At 42.9% G+C, this 17,903-nt stretch overlaps 1 protein-coding gene across 2 annotated transcripts in view; it reads left to right on the top strand.

Annotated features, from left to right (window-relative positions):
* Nucleotides 1–17,894, top strand: part of LOC105008508 (V-type proton ATPase subunit S1-like protein) — a 46,193-nt gene extending 28,299 nt beyond the window's left edge. For both annotated transcript variants that reach the window (XM_010867825.3, XM_034295751.1), the window contains 2 exons: nucleotides 14,970–15,264; nucleotides 15,350–17,894. In XM_010867825.3, the coding sequence (XP_010866127.1) occupies nucleotides 14,970–15,264; nucleotides 15,350–15,616 (562 nt within the window). In that variant the 3' untranslated portion in view covers nucleotides 15,617–17,894. The remainder of the gene's footprint in view (nucleotides 1–14,969; nucleotides 15,265–15,349) is intronic.
* Nucleotides 17,895–17,903: the final 9 nt, after the last annotated feature.

The raw sequence follows: 17,903 nt of genomic DNA, 5'->3' as shown, positions 1-17,903 counted from the left end.
GCTTTATCCCCCATTCTTTTTTAATGTATAAATAATTAATGTAAAAGCAAATTGAAAGCATTCTACCAGACGCACTAGCCGCTATTTCTATTGAAGCTGTAATTATTCTTCTCTGTCACCAAGTGGCACATAAAAATGGCTTATTTGCCACCAGATGGCAAACCAGAGTCAACCAGAGTCAAAAACCAGTTAGTGATTATATAGATGACACCTTAAAACTCGGCTTTATATGCCCCTCTACGTCTACGGTGGCCTCTAGTTTCTTTTTCATGGGCAAGAAGGGCAGCAGCCTAAGACCCTGTATTGACTACCGTGCGTTAAATGACATCACGGTAAAGAACCGGTTTTCACTCCCCCTTATTCCAGCATCACTTGAGCAAATAGAGAGGGCACAGAACTACACCAAGCTTCATGGCTCCGCTTACGGCTATGTCTAGCCCAAAGGGCAAAACCCTGCTCTGGTCCACTCCAGCCCACACCGCCTTCCATCGACTAAAGGAAACTTTTACCTCAGCCCCTATCCTTCATCAGGCTAACACTTTTCTTCCTTTTGTACAAGAGGTGGGCATAAGTGTAGTCCTATCACAGAGACGGGTCACCAGCCAAACTCCATCCCTGTGCCTTCTTTCCCCAAAAGCTCACTCCATCAGAACGCAGCTATGATGTTGAGAAGAGGGAACTGCTGGCCATCAAGCTAGCCATGGAAGAATGGCACCACTGGCTGGGAGGAGCTCAACACCCTTTACTGGTATTGACGGACCATTATAACCTTGAGCACCTAAAGCAAGCAAAAAGACTGAACCCCCGTCAAGCCCGATGGTCGCTCTTTTTAACAATTCTCTGTTTACTGTAACCTACCAACCCGGGAAAAATAACCTGAAAGCGGACACACTGTCAAGACAATTCGATTCACCCACTGCTACCACTGAACCTGAGCCTCTACTGCCTGCGTCCTGTATTGTTACTCCCATTCAATGGGAAATCCGAACCCTTCTCGAGGAGGCTCTCCAAACTGACATGGCCCGACCAGACATGCCCGCTTGGAAAACCTTTGTCCCCGCTGTAGTGAGACCGTGACTGCTCCAATGATGCCACATGGGATCCAGGCATCCTGGCATCACGAAAACCACCAAGCTACTCCCCAGGAAGTACTGGTGGTCTACCCTGCATGATGATGTGCAGGACTATGTTTTATCCTGCCCCAGGTCAAGACCCAAAGACACCTGCCTACGGGTAAGCTACAGTTGCTCCCCGCATCTCAAAGACCCTTGTCTCTCATAGCAGTAGATTTCCATGATTTTAGTCGCCATATACTGCTTTTCCATGATGTGTTGACTCATACCCTTGCCTACCAACTGCCATGGAAATGGCAGAGTGCCTCTTTCACCAGGTCTTTCGCCTCTATGGGATACTGGAGGACATTGTTTCAGACCCGCAATTCTTCCCCAGGGTCTAGTGAGCGTTCTGTGACTGCCTAGGCATCACCCTGAGTCTGTCCTCGGAGTATCACCCACAGTCAAACGGTCAGACCGATCGACTGAACCAGGAATTGGGAAGGTATTTGAGGCAGCAATGTGCAAACAACCCTGCGGACTGGAGCCGCTTTTTTGGGGTGGGGCTGGGCATGCACAGGATTTCCTTGTTCACTCATCACATCACCAAACTCCTTTCCAATGCGTTCTAAGATATCAGCCAACCATGTTTCCATGGGATGCGGAACCTGGCCCGGTGCCAGCGGTGGATGAGTGGTTTGCATTCAGTAAACAAGTCTGGGAGATGGCTCACCAGCACCCAGAGTGTGCATCACAGGCCCAGAAGAGGTTCGCTGACCGTCGTCGCAGGCCCACGCCAATGTTCAATCCAGGGCAGCGTGTCTGGTTGTCAACTCAGGACCTTCAGCTTTGCCTCCTCAGCAAAAAACTCCAGCCCAGGTACATCGTCCCGTTTAAAGTCATTAGGAGGATTAACTATAGTCATTTTCCGTCTCCAGTTGCACTGGCAGTACCGGATGCACCCAAGCTTTCATGACACATTGCTCAAGCATGTCTTCCACAGCCTGTCACCCACTTTCAACACCCGCCTCCGCTGGACGTCAGGGAGGATCCCGCCTACGTAGTTTGGGCGCTGTTGGATTCACGATGACTGAGGGGGGGTTTACAGTATCTGGTGAACTGGGAAGGTTATGGCCCGGAGGAACGCTCCTGGGTTCCTGCATCGGGTATCCTGGACCCTGGTTTGATCCCATCATTCCACTGGGATCGCCCGGATCGTCCTGCCCAGGGCCCCCAGGGCCGACCCCCTCGTATGTCCACCCGTTTAGCGGGTCGGCCTGCACTGCCTTCCCCTCCGTTTGCAGTCTTTTGTTTTGAATGTAGCTCGCTTTGCACCTGTGTCTTGTTTAGCAACCTATTTATACAGTTTGTTTTGTGAGTGTCATCGTGAGGTATTTTGTCATTTGCCATGCATTACTGTGCCCTTTTCTAGCTATTTCTCTACTAATATTACTTTGTGTTTCGACCTGAGCTTATGTACTGACACGGATTCCCAGCCCTGTGATAATTGTTTTCTGGTTTTGACCCTCACCTGTCTGTTGTATTACTCTGCATCTGTCTCCTCCTTTTGTTGGAATGTTAACCCTAATAAATAGGAATGCTCTGCGTTTGGATCCAGCTATCTGGCTTCTCTGACTCATTACAGAAACGTGTTTGTCTAATAATAATGTTGCAAAATTAGGCTACATTACAGTGCATTGCAAAACCATTCTCAACTAGGGTTAAACAGACTCAGCGAGTTTCAGCAAATTGATAACTTTCTACAGAGCATGTCAAACGCGCTCCTGCATGCGTGATCAAGACATCCTTTGGAAACTGACATAATTTGCCTGGTAGGCTATTTATTCAGATTGGATCAGCCACAACAGGCTGAACTTGGAATCAAAATATTGTGTAAGATCGTTGTCTATAAAAAATATTTGTGATCTGGCTCAAATAATTACAATCAGGCAGTTATGTAGTAATTACGACAGCCTTTGTAGGCTGAGTTTGCAAATATTGTGAAGACTCCATTCTACAGATTCATTTAAAATTTAAAAAATTTACAAACCCCGTCAGCAACACTACATTGCAGTTCTGTACTAGTTCTTGTACTAGTTTTTATCCTCACTAAATATGTTTAGTGTTATGCATCATCAGACCAAAGTGAATTCCTTGTATGTGAAAACCTACTTGGCAATAAATCTGTTTCTGATTCAGTGTTATAAGAGATAGAAGAAACAGTATAACAAACTTTTGTTTACCCCAAAAACGTCCTTACACTGAGTAATTTATAACTTGCATTTTACCACACTATTTGTTTTAAATTAAAACAAATCAATTTTGAAGTATTTTTAAAAGTATTGATAGGCCATTTCATTTGTTTATTTTTCAAACTAACACACATAGAGTTTGTCTGTTTATTAAAAGTTAATTGTTATATATAAATACAAAATAGGTTAAATTTAAAAACACATTATAAGCATTTAAATATGATGTATTTAATCCCAAACAAACACTTTATCAACATCTCAGATATAATGGAAAATGGCATGTTTCAAGTTTCATATGGGCAAACTAATATTCTTTACAGACAATGTGAAGAGGCCATCGAGGCACACATTAGGCATACAATCGGATTGTACTACCAGCAATTGTCCGTAACCCCCACCCCCTACTAATTACCCAGCCATAAAAATAGCTCAGTCCACACTGAATGCAAACATTTGGTACTTTTTAAGTAAAACCGGAAAACAATCCCAAACCTCAAATACCACAGTCCATTGTAAGCAGTTTGTGTAGGTTTTTAATTTAGATTTTATTTAACACTTTTAATTCTGTCAGTGCAAACCATTCCGCAATATTTCACTTGGCTTCAGCAAGTGTGTGGGCTAGAATCGTTTGCAACATTTCTGTGTCAATCAAACCCGGGATACTTTTTAAAGGATTTTGAATATGTTTCCTTGCACCTGGAGTGGGCCCGGGGGTTTCTATAATGATATTGCATTGTTGAATTTTCACCCAGGGGTTCCCAGCAGTTTGTTGAACCAATATTGTGCTATGTCTAGCGGGCTCATGCAAGGAGTCACAAGAAGACTCGATTTCAGACTCTTACTCTGAATCAGATTCAGTTTGAATCTCATCTCTGCCTTCGCCCAAAATTTCAGTTTTCAGTAGATGTCTCCAAGACCTGCCTAAAATAAGCGTTAGTGAAGTCCATCGAATTTGTTGATGCCTGGTCCCCTGCTCCAACAAGCAAGCAGAACAAGGGATTCAAACTCTACGTATCGAGTTATCTGCACAACTACGAGGGTAAGTAGTTTACTGTGGTGTGCCGGCCGGCTATCGGCTAAGCTAGTTAGCGATGTGTTCCGTTTTAGTGTAGTATTATACAGGACAATAGAACGCATAAAAATTCACCCTAGCCTCAAAAACGGCAAAAAAACGCTGGCTGAGCTGGAACGCTGGCTGAGCTGGAACGCTAGCGCGTCTCCGTAGCAAGTGAATTGAAACGAACCTTCGTTCAGCCTCTTCTAAACTGAATGAAGCTTAAAATTCCATAGCCTCAAAAAAGCACCAAAACAGGTCTCCTCTTTTATTTTACTACTGTACCTAATTTCACAACGAAAATGAAAAATAACAACTGGCATAGGAAGTAAACATCTGGTCTTACATGGTATTAATTGCACTTAAACCTGCGTTATGTGGAAGTATATATAAAAAAATAAAATCGCCTTTTCTGACAATTTCTAGTCTAGCGTTTGAAGTCATTGAATGGCGCAATCCATATTATATTAAAAAGGGGACATTCTCCTGATTAAAATGCCCCACTTGTACTTTGAAACTTAAATGAGTCACGTATATTATATTTCTTTTTTTTCTCCGTACAACAGCATCACTCATCTTGTTGTGAGTTTAGGTGTTTACTAATGCGGATGAGGACAGGAAGTAAACTGGAAACTGCAATGCCCACTTCTAGACAAAAGCGGAAGTTGTCACTACTCTGGGGCACAGAGCCTATTTGCGGTGTTTCCTAACCTGCCACAGCAGTGCAATTATTAGAGCCAGATCACAATTATTTTGATAGATAACGATCTTCTTGCACAATATTTTGATTCCCAAATCAAATGTCCGTTTCCATGTCTAGCCCATGCTTGCGGAAGCGTGTTTGACAGGCTCTGCGGAAAGTTATAGGCTCAGATCATTTACTGAAACTTGTTTGATTCTTAATTTGAGTCGAAACCTAGTTTAAATTTATTTTGCAATGCACTGTAATGTAGCATAATTTCGCAACATTATTATTAGACAAACACGTTTCAGTTGCTTATTTGTCACATCAACTCTGAATGACAAAAGCAAAACAATCAGGCCGGTGTAAAATATTTTGGCTAATATTGTAAGTCGAATTTTGTCATTTCAAACCATATTTCCTAATGCTTATTAAAATGTATGGACACAAATATGTTTTCCCATTGCATAAACGTTGAAATCCACGATGATGTGAACATGTTATTTAATCTTTTCATCTATATGCATTTGCAAGGCTATTATTTGCTTCAGGATTTTCAACAGTGGTTTGGTGCCTCACTGTAAAAATGTGCGCAAACACACCCACACCCTCTTGGTCAAATGTCCTTCTTCCGGCACTAAATGTCATTGGCATTTGATATACGCATAAGATGTGCCATCTACCGATCATTGTGTGTCAGCAACACCCTCCCATTCAACACAAGCATGGGTCAAAATGACCACTGACAGGGCTTCTAGTAGGTGTCAATGGCTCAGCGCTTCTAGTGTTAAGTGCAGGCCATTTACATGCCTCGGGAGTTTACATCTATTATTGTTACTGCAACGTACATACCACCGGATGCTAATGCTTAACTAGCAATGAACGAGCTGCAGGCTGCCATGAGCAAGCAGCAAACTGCCCAGCTGGATGGTGCCTTTAATGTAGCTGTAAATTTCCTCAAAATGTATTCTGCACTGGACCAGGTGTACACAAACATTCCAGAGGCCTACAAAGCCATTCCCCTCCCCCACCTAGATCAGTCTGACCTCTCATTGTTTCTACACACCAAGTATTTACCCCTTATTAAACGGGTGAAGGAGAATGGCTTTGAGGTCAGTCAAAGTGTGGTCAGAGGGGGCAGACTCACTACTACAATACCAGTTTCAACAAACAAACCTGCACCAACAACTTCACCACCCATAAACTAATAAAGACCTTCCCCAACCAGAAGCCTTGGATGAACAGTGAGGTCCAACAACTACTAAAGGAACGCAACGCTTCGTTCAGATGTGGAGGCCTATCCAGGGCCAACCTGAAAAGGGGCATCAGGTTAACAAGTTGAACAAGTTCTATTCTCGCTTCAACAGGGACAACAAGGAAACAGCCTTTAAAGTTGAACTCCCGCTGGACATACCCCCCTCAGTCTATCCACCAGAGATGTGCGGTCTGCACTGAGCAGGTTGAATGCACGCTGAAGGCCGCTGGTCCTGATGGTGTCCCTGGGTGTGTGCTCAGAGCATGTGCTAGGGAGCTGGCTGAGGTCTTCAATGACATTTTCAACCTGTCACTAGTCCAGGTGGTGGTCCCCACGTGCTTCAAGACCGCAGTTGTTAGAAATCAGCCGTTTCGTGTGGTGGTTGAAATAATAATCGCATACCTGGTTGTCAAGGGAGAGAGTTATTAAATTATTAATGCCCAAAAAGGACAGAAGTTGAGTTTTAGTTAAAGGTTTTGGGATGCCAACAATGGCTTCTATTCTGTCTGCACTGAGACTTTTACCCACTGGTGTTAGTTTATGGCCCAGAAAAATAACGTCCTTCTGGACTAGCTGTAGCTTATGTAAACTGGCTTTATGACCTTGCGAGGCCAAGTACTCTAGCAACAGTACAGTGTCCTTTTCACATGCATCTTTATCTGGAGAACAGACAAGAAGATCATCAACGTACTGAATAAGGGTACTGCCATGTTGAAATTGGAACCCTTCCAAGTTATCTTTTAGCGCGGATGCAAACACGGCAGGAGATTCACAATAACCTTGAGGCAATCTTGTCCATGTGTACAATTGGCCAGAGAATTCAAATGCGAACCAAAATTGTGAATTATTGTGCACAGGGATGCTAAAGAACGCATTGGCTAAGTCAATCACTGAGAAAAATTTACTATTACTCGGAACTTGAGTCATGATTGTATATGGATCAGGTACAATCGGTGCGCGCGCATATACAGCCTCATTAACTTTTTTAAGATCCTGTACAAATCGCCAAGCTACAGGTTGTCCAACCACTTTGGCTTTCTTAACTGGAAAAATAGGAGTGTGACATGGACTGTTTGGACATGGAACAATTATGCCTTTTTCCAACAATGTTTTAAAAACGGGAGCTATCCCTTCAATAGCCTCCACTTTCAGTGGATATTGAGCCTGGCATGGTCTATGGGGTCCACTAGGTGTAACTACAAGAGGCTGTGCATTGTTAATCAACCCAACATCATATTTATGCTGTGACCACAAGGAGGGTGGAACTTCCGCTAACCTAGGATCTGTAGCAGCCACCTGGATTGCACAGACCTGACGGACCCAGTCGTCATGCGGCACAAGATGTACTTCCCGTTTACCCAAAACGGTGCACTCAAACCTCTCTCTATAGGCGTGGGCTGCCACGGAAAATTCCACTCCCACCATGTGACAAGGGACCCAGTCCACTACTTCATTGCACCCCCTCAACCAAGGACCCAAACTTGCCCACGTGCCAAACAAAGGCTTAGCCAGCGAGACATGGGGGTCCGACCCCTCAATATCGAAAAAGCGAGACACCTCTCTCACATTTCGCACAGACCATGCACAAAACCCTTCCGAAGACCAGTATACATATTCACCGTTTTCAAACCATACTTTCTCAAAACTAACATCCTGACTTTCTGAAAACTTAGCCGAACTATGTAAGTCGCCCATTTCCATAAACTGGGCCGTACCTGTGTCTACTCTCTTCATCGCTTTATTTACCAACTCATGTGAAACAGCTCTAGGACCGGTACTTTCTAAATCCCACGAATAACAATAATCAACAGACTGCGCACCATTTTGAACGTTTAATTCGCATGCCTTTGTCTGAACATTCTAGAGTGATCCCTAACTGTGTCATCAAATCCCTAGCTAACAAATTAACTGGACAACAATTGGAAAACAGAAATAAATGTTTTGGGTAACGCTTGCCCTCGTCGTCTACAACCGACAGAGGGATAGTGAATCGCTCAGTGGTTGGTTTGTCCTCCACTAGCCCCAACCGTAATTATAGTTCTACCACTCAATTTTGGAAGCGGATCCCATTCTTGGGCTCTAAGGACAGAATATCCCGCTCCAGAATCAACCAAAAATTAAATCTGTTTACCATTAATTGTAAGAAACATAGTGGGTTTAACTTGGTACTCTGCGTGTTCTCTAAATGCTTAAGTGTCTGCATAACATCAATATATGCGGGGTCATGTAATGGATTGATCTCACCGGTAGATGTGTCCTGTCCTGCCCCCTCCGAGCGTCAAAAACCTTCCTCCTTGTAGCTTTCGTTTCTCCGAGTTCCCCTTGGATTGTTCACTGTAAATCCACTGGAATTCAAATTGTCTCTATTTTGTCCATCTTCCCTTGTGTCTTTTTCAGGACAATCGCGTACCCATTGTTCAATCCAGCCACACCGATGGCAACCTTTGTCATAGTTGTATCGGTTAGCAGACCCTCGTCCTCTGCCTCTAGTCTGTGTTCGTCCTCTCGCTCTACCCCGTCCTCGGCCTCTTTGGTCTTAACCGCTGTAAAAACCTAGTTGGGCCATCTGTAATTTTGTTTCACGTTTCCCTTTATCGGTTTGTCTCTTGTCCTCTTGGTCTCCGCAGACTTTTTCAGCGTGCTTGATATACTGCCAAACGATTTCCATGCGGCCCTCGTCCAAGGCCACACAGTGCTCCTTTACATGTTTTTGTAATGTTGGGAGCAGACCCGCAAACAGTCTCATCTTACACTGTTGTTCCCAGGGAGAATCATTACCTCCATCTGGCTTGCGGCCCATTCCACTGTGAATTTTGAATAATTTCTCAAATCTATTACGATAGTCTGTAACTTTTTCTCCCTGTTTCTGTTTGCAGTCAGAAATTTTCTCCCAGTTCACCCGTCTCGGGAAAAAAGCACCTATACGTCCACATAACGCCATGATTATCAACCTGTATTGAGAACCAACGGCCCAATTATACTGGCCATTATGCACGGGTCAGTCTCCTTTCACCCTACCCCACCGTAACTGTAATGCTTTCATCATTACCATTTCTACTTCAACTATATTTGGTTTATATTGGTCAAGCATCTGGAGGAAAACACGATTGAATTCCTCTCCACCTTCTTTCTCCGGGTTGGGCAGCGAACCGGCTACGTCTTTCAGGTCGGCAGGAGACCATGGGCGGTAGACGAAAAGAGTTGGGGGCGTGTCGCCTTCACCTCCTGCAGCTGGATTCGCAACTTCTACCATCGGGAAATTACCTTCAGGCTTCCCAGATGTCGTGACGCTCCTGGTCCTCCCGGCAATTGGGGATGTCGCACCAAGGTCGGCCACGAGCGAAGGATAAAACTTCCGGGCAGGAGGGGGACTATTTTGAGACAGCTTCGGTGGCATTTCCGCCCGTGATTCAGGGACAGCTGCAGACTTTTGCACAGTGTTATAAGGAGAAGGCCAAGGAGGGCAGTCCAGGTCCACATCCACTCTATTAGGAGAAGCCAGAACACATTGATCAGTAGTCCCTACACTACACTGCCTAAATATTTTATCAGTCTTCTTTCCATATACCATAAGCTTTCCAATCTACTTTTCGTTTCCCTTTCTGTACTTTTTTAATTTTCCCCTGCTCGTAGTCCTCCAACTTCTCTTTCAACCCATGCAACTGTCTTTGGCTAAAGCTGCCATTTTTCGGAAAACCCAAAACTTCCAAAAATTCAACTGTTCACAAGTCCAAACACCATACTGATCATTCATTATCTCCGCCGGCCCAACTACGAGGGACGTTTAATGGTTTACTGCCGGAAAAAAATCTGGCTAATTAACGTGGCGAAAAGCAAGATCTATTTTAGTCTAAATAATGTGCTCTAACACATATACTTGCATCCTAACGCAAAGGAGTCCTAACTCTTAGTATACTCGCGCCTTAACGCTAAAGTGACCTAACACTCTTATCTCAATTAACGTGTTCCTAACACCTGTTAATAGATTCGTCGGCCCGTAAGTGAGATAATATAACTGCAGATTTAAAATGTGCCCTAACACATCCAATGGCCTTTTTCCCAACTGTATTTTGCTCTTAACTCCAAATTCAATTTCCACGGGCAACCTGTACTGATCATGCACGAGTCGGCACTCCTTCTCAACCCCTCAAAGGATAGTCTTTTTAGGGGGATAATGGAAGTTCCAGAACATCTCTCTCTGGCCGTGCATGGTTAACCTGTTTGGAAAAAGACTCAAACCGAGCAGGATTAGGAGCCCGGACGAGCACCCCAAATTTTGATGGCAATTTCTAAAGTCCAAACTATTTATGAAAATGGTAGAGGTAGAGGAAAACTCAAATGCACAATAAACAGTTTTATTCTTGCAAGGAGAGAATACACAGGTTACAAAGTAACAATGAATAATCTCTTAATCAGTATAGGAAATGCATCAGTATATAAGGAGGGAAAAGGGGGTGTGGTAAGATGCTGCCCCTCTGTCCCATGTCAACCAAACACACACCCTTTGTTCTATCACATGTCCTGGGCTTGACTTAAGGGACATGGTGTCTTCCCTCATGTGGTTAACTTTCTTAACCCTTAAGGGGGAATTAAAGCATCTGAGCAACCTACTGATAGGTAGATGATTAACCCTAAAATTACTTGTGGCCAATCAAGAATGCCCCCTAGGACAAAACCCAGATCCCCTCTCCCACACGCCTCTATGCATTTAAACATTGGGACTCAGTCCTTTGCTCAGAATATAATTTATCAGGTTACAGAAATTTCCCTAACACTAGAACAAAAACATTTGAACACATTACACCTATCCTGGCATCCTTACACTGGCTGCCTGTTAGGGTTAGGGCTGATTTTAAGGTTTTACTCTTAACCTATAAATCAATACATGGACTTGCTCCTACTTACCTTGCTGAAATGATCCAGCCATACATACCTACACATAACCTTAGATCGCAAGATGCAGGCCTTTTAATTGTACCTAGAATTTCTAAACAAACAGCTGGCGGCAGGGCCTTTTCTCATAGAGCTCCACTCCTGTGGAATGATCTGCCAATTAAGGTTAGAAATGCAAACTCAGTGCAAACTTTCAAGTGTCTACTAAAAACTTATCTCTACAGCACGGTTTATAATTAGGTGTAGCCTGGCCTGGGGGCGTGAAGGTGACCAGTAGGCTTGATACTGTCCACCCTTGCTGTCTTGCCAGGTGGGCTCTCGTCGCCACTGGGATGCCCTCCCTCCAATGCCTATTTATAAAAAGGCTTTATAAATACATTTGATTGATTGAAATTTGATTGACTTACCCACCCAGATCCAGATTAGCATACCTACATTACACACGAACACCTCACTTGTAACCGATCAGCCTCTTTGCCATTTTTCATTTAATTCTGTAATATATCTCTTTCTTGCTGTGATGTTTCACTGAATATTTAAGGCTGCATCTCTGCTGATGTAGTCTTAAATAATAATAAGAGAAATGGCAAAATAATAATAAGAGAATATCACTATTTTTCATTGATTGCCCATGATTTTTAAATCACCAAACAGTATTGTCTGTATGTCCATGTCAATATGGGTACCAAAACCCCACAACCAATTCTGAATTTAATTCCAGAAGTCTGCTGCCACTGGACAGTGCTATAACAGATGGTCCACTGATTTCATTTCATGACGAAGTCAAAGTCTGCAAAGTGGTGACTGTTATATTCCCAATATATTGAGCATTTGTTTTGCTGCAATAATTTCATGTAATAGTTTCAACTGGATGGAACGTATTAAAGTGTCAAAAGTTGTTTTGTGTGTATTTCCATACACAATGCCATGGAAGTTGGAAATCAAGTATTTGTTCCTATACTGAATTTTCCATAGTATAGCAGTCAAAATGTTTTCCCTTAAATGGAAAAGATACACACGTTTTTTACTGGTCATTTTTAATAGGTGGCAGGTGGCAGTAATTCAGTCCTGTTTTGTTGTTTTCATTTCGGCATTCATTGCTCTGGCATGGATACAATGTTCCCATTATACTTTTGAACCGAAAATGATTCTCCATATACCTCAATGAGTTTCTTGGAAAGAAAGCATTTTACTGTCTGTACTAGTTAGGTTTTTAACAAACATGAAACCTTTTTATAATTTATTTTCTATGAAAAATGGTTTACCTTCTATTAATATATTTAAATGTAACCATATTACGTGCTATAACCTACACTGATCAAAAAAATTAGGGGAACACGTAATCATCACAGTAAATCACCAAGTCAATTAAACTTCAGGGATATCAATCTGTCTAGTTAGGAAGCATAAGCAGCCTCTGGTGACACAACGGTGAGCGAGCAGGGACCCAAAAGCGGACACAGAGGCAGAGGAGGGCGAATCAAAGTGTTTATTGTACTAATAGGGATAAGGCGGTCTTGTAGTGGGGGACAGGCAGTGTTCGTTATCGGGTGATCAGATGGTCGAAGGTATAGGTGAAGCAGACATCTTGGAGTAGGGGACAGGCAGTGTTTGTTATTGGGTGGTCAGATGGTCGAAGGTACAGGAGAGGGCTGGCAGGCTCGTAATCCTGGAAAACTGGCAAGGGTCGCAACCGGGGAAGAGAATGACAGGCAGAGTGGGTGATATGACACATAGAATGCTGGAAATGACTGTACAAGACAAGACGATCTGGCAACTGCCAGAACAGAAAACAGGGGTTAAGTACACAGGGCTAATGGGGAACTGGGAACACCTGGCGAGGGGGCGGGGACAAGACAACAGGTGAAACACATCAAGGTGTGACAACTGGTATGTATGTTTCTGAGCAGAAACAGATTCAGAAACAGATTCTCCAGAGAGCACCAGAATTGGCAGGTCCGCCATTGGTGCCCCATTCTCTCGTCGCCACTGGGATGCCCTCCCTCCAATGCCTTTCGGTGGAAGAGTCACTGGCTTGTTTTTGTCTCTCTGTTGCGCACTTGTGCAATTGGGCTGTACGCTGCTGGCAATACTCTGCCCTCTTTCAGGGGGGTTGCGGTTGGTGGGTGTCCCTTTGGTTGATGCCTGGCAATGTGGGTGGATTGATTTCCGGCCTGTTGGGCCCTGTCCGAGGCCTCCCCCGGGTAGGGCCCCCCCCCCCCCGTCTCAGTTCCAAGGTGTTACGCTGCTATATTATTGTGCTGGGGGATATGAGGAATGCACTTCCTAACTTTTCTCAGTCTCCTCCTGTTTTAAATTTTAGGAGGAGATGAGGTCCTGGTCCACACCTGCGGAGTACCTGGTTTGGGGGGCCCGTTGCTGTCCCTGTCCTTGTCCACCTGGTCATACTTTTGACCTAGTCTAGAATCAAATAGACTCTGGATTTAGCCCAGAGAAATGTATTTATTATTCTAATTGGACTCTTAATATCTCACCCGGCACAGCCAGAAGAGGACTGGTCACCCCTCTGAGCCTGGATCCTCTCTAGGTTTCTTCCTAAAATTCAGCCTTCTTAGGGAGTTTTTCCTAGCCACTGAAATCCAACACTACTGTTGTTTGCTCCTTGGGGTTTAAGGCCGGGTGTCTCTGTAAAGCACTTTGTGACAACTGCTGTTGTAAAAAGGGCTTTATAAATAAATTTGATTGATTGATAGCGTTGTGGTTAGCTATTCAACTGTTACTGTAAGGACAACCATCTACAGTAATCTTTGTACAAGAATACACTGCAGTTCCTTTAATAAACATTCTGTTGCCCACGTTATTTCAGCAAAAATGTAATGGCTGGGATAAAAGTTGCATTTGGAAATTATATGGAGGTGGACTGACTACCAGCAAGCCCTGTGGTCTAGTGGGAACATCTGTACCATTTTGACCCCAGTTCAATTCCCCTTTCAGACATTCAAATTTTTGTCTCTCAGAAATATTTAACCACTTTTCACTAAAGAGTACACTTTAGTTCCATTAATAAACTTTCTGTTGTCCGTGTTATTTCAGCAAAAATTGTATGGTGTATTCCCGCTGTATTCCAGCTGTTTGAATAGCATAATGGTTAAAAACACAGTCTGCCACATAGAAAACCATGGCTTGAAACCTGCCATGGAAAACAGCATTCATCCCTTCTAATTGCGGGCTGGCTGAACTAAGCTTGCCTATATCAGCAGATATATTGATTAATGTACGTCACTGGAAAACATCCAATGGCTTTTTCAAACAACGACAACCGCAACAACACAGACAATTTCTATTGTTTCAAGATCTAATTAAAATTGAAAAAACGTCTGATGATTTCAGCTTCCACACCCGAGAACAGCTTCCTTTTCAACAAGGGTGTGTTAACTATTGATATCCACTGTATCTGTTGTTAGCTTTAGGATCCATCATATTATCTTGTATGAAAGAGATGGGCCAAGCTTGAATGCCTTGTGTAGTTATGTGAATGTAAATAATTTTGCTTTACTACAATTTGCCTGGTTTTGATGTATTGTTGTGTGCTTATTGAAATGTTTCTATTTTGTGTGCATACTATGTTTGTTTTTTTGCCAAACATTTATTATAAATAGAGGGCACACTTGTAAAGATGAAGATGTTCTGAATATGTTTTCCCTGAATAGTTAAAGGTAAATAAAATAAATAAGAAATAAATATAAATTAATAAGAAATGGAAATTGATGCAAACCCCTGCTTCCCATTAAAAGGCAACATACTTTGTTTTTGTTCACAGGCTCTCGCTAAAATTTGGAGATGTAGAGGACCTTAGGGGACTTGTTATCAGGCTGCAGATGTCCAACACATTTTACGAGTCGGCAGGGCAAAACTGGTTCACATTAGACAGCGTCCATATTCACTACAACTGGACCCACGAAGCTACATTCAACGCCAGCGAGGTGTACGCACCCGCCACTTCCTCCTACCACTGCCAGCATGTCAGCAGTCAGCACAAATATGACACTCTCCTGGTGCCCAGCTCACACACCGACACATCAGCTAACTGGCACATCACTTTCACTGACTTCCAGGTATAGGGCTTAGGTTGTTTCTATTGATTGATTAATGTTTTTCTTTTTACTTCACCTTGTAATGCTCCCTCTTTCCTCTCTGCAGATCCAGGCGTTCAATGTCATGTCTGATAAGTTTGCGTCAGCCAGTGACTGTGCTACCTTCCTGACTCCAGCCATTCTAATGGGCCTGGTGACATCTCTGATTTTGCTGTTGGTCCTGGCCTATGCTTTGCACATGGTGGTTCATCTCAAACACATTGACCGCTATGAGGAACACAAAGCTATGGTGTACTTTCCACGTAGGCTAAGCAAAGCTCTAGAACGCAGAGCCTCACAGCAGTCTGAGTTACCTGACAAGAACTGCCTGTGAGGGAGAGGAAGAGAGGAGAAGATAGAGTGGGTGGTGAATGAAAGAGGGAAAACAGCTGTGTTGAAACCACTGGGTTCTTCATGTTTCCAAAGGTTTGTTTAATAGTGACAACTACTGTACTTTGACTTATTGGCTTTTGCTTGGTCTCCATATAGAAGACCAACATGTTGACATGTTATCACTACTAAGCTATCACATTTTTTGGGACATTACAACTATTTGTCTACCCTCCTTCCTTCTTTCATTGACCAAAACAATCACATTCATCGCCTATGCAAGGTTATTGGATGTTAAACCCTCTTGACAATGGGGTTAGAGGTCAGGAAGTGACCAGGGGCTCTGGAGGGTCCAGAGGCTTTGACAACAGCTAGACGCTGAAACACACGATTCAACAGTTAAAGACTGCAGCTAACTTTACCATTATCCAAGCCTACTAAAGGCCTTTACCCTTGGCAAAACTGGGTTTCTGGTTGTCAACTTTAATCCCATCTTCAATAATACCAGCAGGAATCTTTCATCACATCTGATGGCATATAATCTGAATTAGGTGCACGCTGTCAGAGGTTGAATCAGGTGGTCTAGTACTAGCACAGTGTTTCTGAAATGGTGTGTGAGGACCTACAGGTAAATCAAATACAGATCAAGTTAAGATAGTACTTGAGCTTGAAACTTAAAAAGTTTTTTGTGGGTCATGGCACAAAACTATTTGAGAACCACTGGTTCAGCACCTGGCTGGAGTGATCTGAATTGCGGGCTCCTCCTGAATCTCTGGGGTTACTCACTCTAACCCTGGTGTAGACTTTTGGGACTTACTGTGAAATGGACCTTGAACGGACCAGTCGCCAATCTGAGACAGTCTACTAACTAGCACAATATGGGTTTGCTTGGCAGTTGCTAATGGTTAACTCAACACTAAAGACTAAACAAGGAAATAAGTTGCACAAAGAATGCCCTTTTGAGGGAAACAAGACTCACTGAGTCTACGCAGTGTGCCCTGCAGAAATTAGTTGTTATGCCTTCCCCAATATGTTAAGAGATTGTCATAGTCCCCATCCTTAGGATGTCCTGAGTGGTCAAGAGAGATAAAGGAGATGCATACCACAAAGATGGGTTTTGGACTGCCAAAGTAAAGCTAATGGATTTTCCATAACACATGATGAAGGAGAGACTATGACAATGTGAACTTGTGAAGTACAGTTACAATGTAAAAACACAAAACACTCAAATGTACAGATGTATCTCTCAGCTGAAGTCTTTTTTATATGCAGTTTAATCAATAAATTATATTAGGTACAGGAAGGCTATTCTACTAATAATCACAAGGATATACAGGACAATGCTGTAGATTTATTAAGGTCTGTATACTGTATGAGCATAGCTGTTTACTATCGTTAGATACATACCAGTTAAGCACTGAGCTATGAGAATGGGTGAAAGGATCAATGCATACTGATTTTTTCTACAGTATTACCATATTACATTGTCTTATATTTGTCTTGAAATGGACCAAACATGACGCTATAGAAGTTGACACAGTCAAGTTTAAAGGTAGACTCAACAATATGGCATTATTATTAACAGTGGGGCAAATTCATGGTTAGGGCATTTGACTAGTCTCCAAATGGTACCTGGTTCTAATGCCGCAACTGCCAGTCAACACAATGTCGTTCTGTCCCCAAGCAAGACACATAACTGTAATTACTCCTCATCCTGTAACATTCACTCCAGGTCATTGATGTAAATATGAATTGGTTCTCTATCGACTTGCCTGGTTAAATAATAGTACAGAAAATATATTAAAAGACACAATAATCCACAGTTTTCACATCTGCCAATATTTTTATTATTGGTTCCAGTCTTGGCAGCATAATACTGTGTGTTGGTGTCGATTTCTGAACACAGAATTTCTCAAACATTGTGTATCAAGACTGTTATAATGCTGAGTCTACCTGGGACTCAACTGGGATATTCCAAAGCAAATGTAAACATAGGGATGATACATATGGAATGCCGTCGGTCCACAGGTACATAAAGGCCATTATACTCCAGAGACAAAACTATCAACCAGTAACAGCATCCATGACACTATTACAGAATAACACTCAGCATGTAAGTAGAGATCTTACAGTACATTCGATATGGCAGTTCTGTCAGTCTGTAGGAGTGTAAAATGTGTACTTTGGTCATAAATGTATACTACAAACGATGAGTCCAGTGAAGGATGTTTTTTCACTGACAAACGTATGTAGTTTAATCAATAAACAATAATCAAAGGAAATGGCTGAGT

This window comes from Esox lucius, chromosome 12 (assembly GCF_011004845.1).
Source record: "Esox lucius isolate fEsoLuc1 chromosome 12, fEsoLuc1.pri, whole genome shotgun sequence".
Classification (NCBI taxonomy): domain Eukaryota; kingdom Metazoa; phylum Chordata; class Actinopteri; order Esociformes; family Esocidae; genus Esox; species Esox lucius.
Note: the sequence above shows the minus strand (reverse complement) of the source record. Positions and strands in the feature narration are given on the sequence as shown.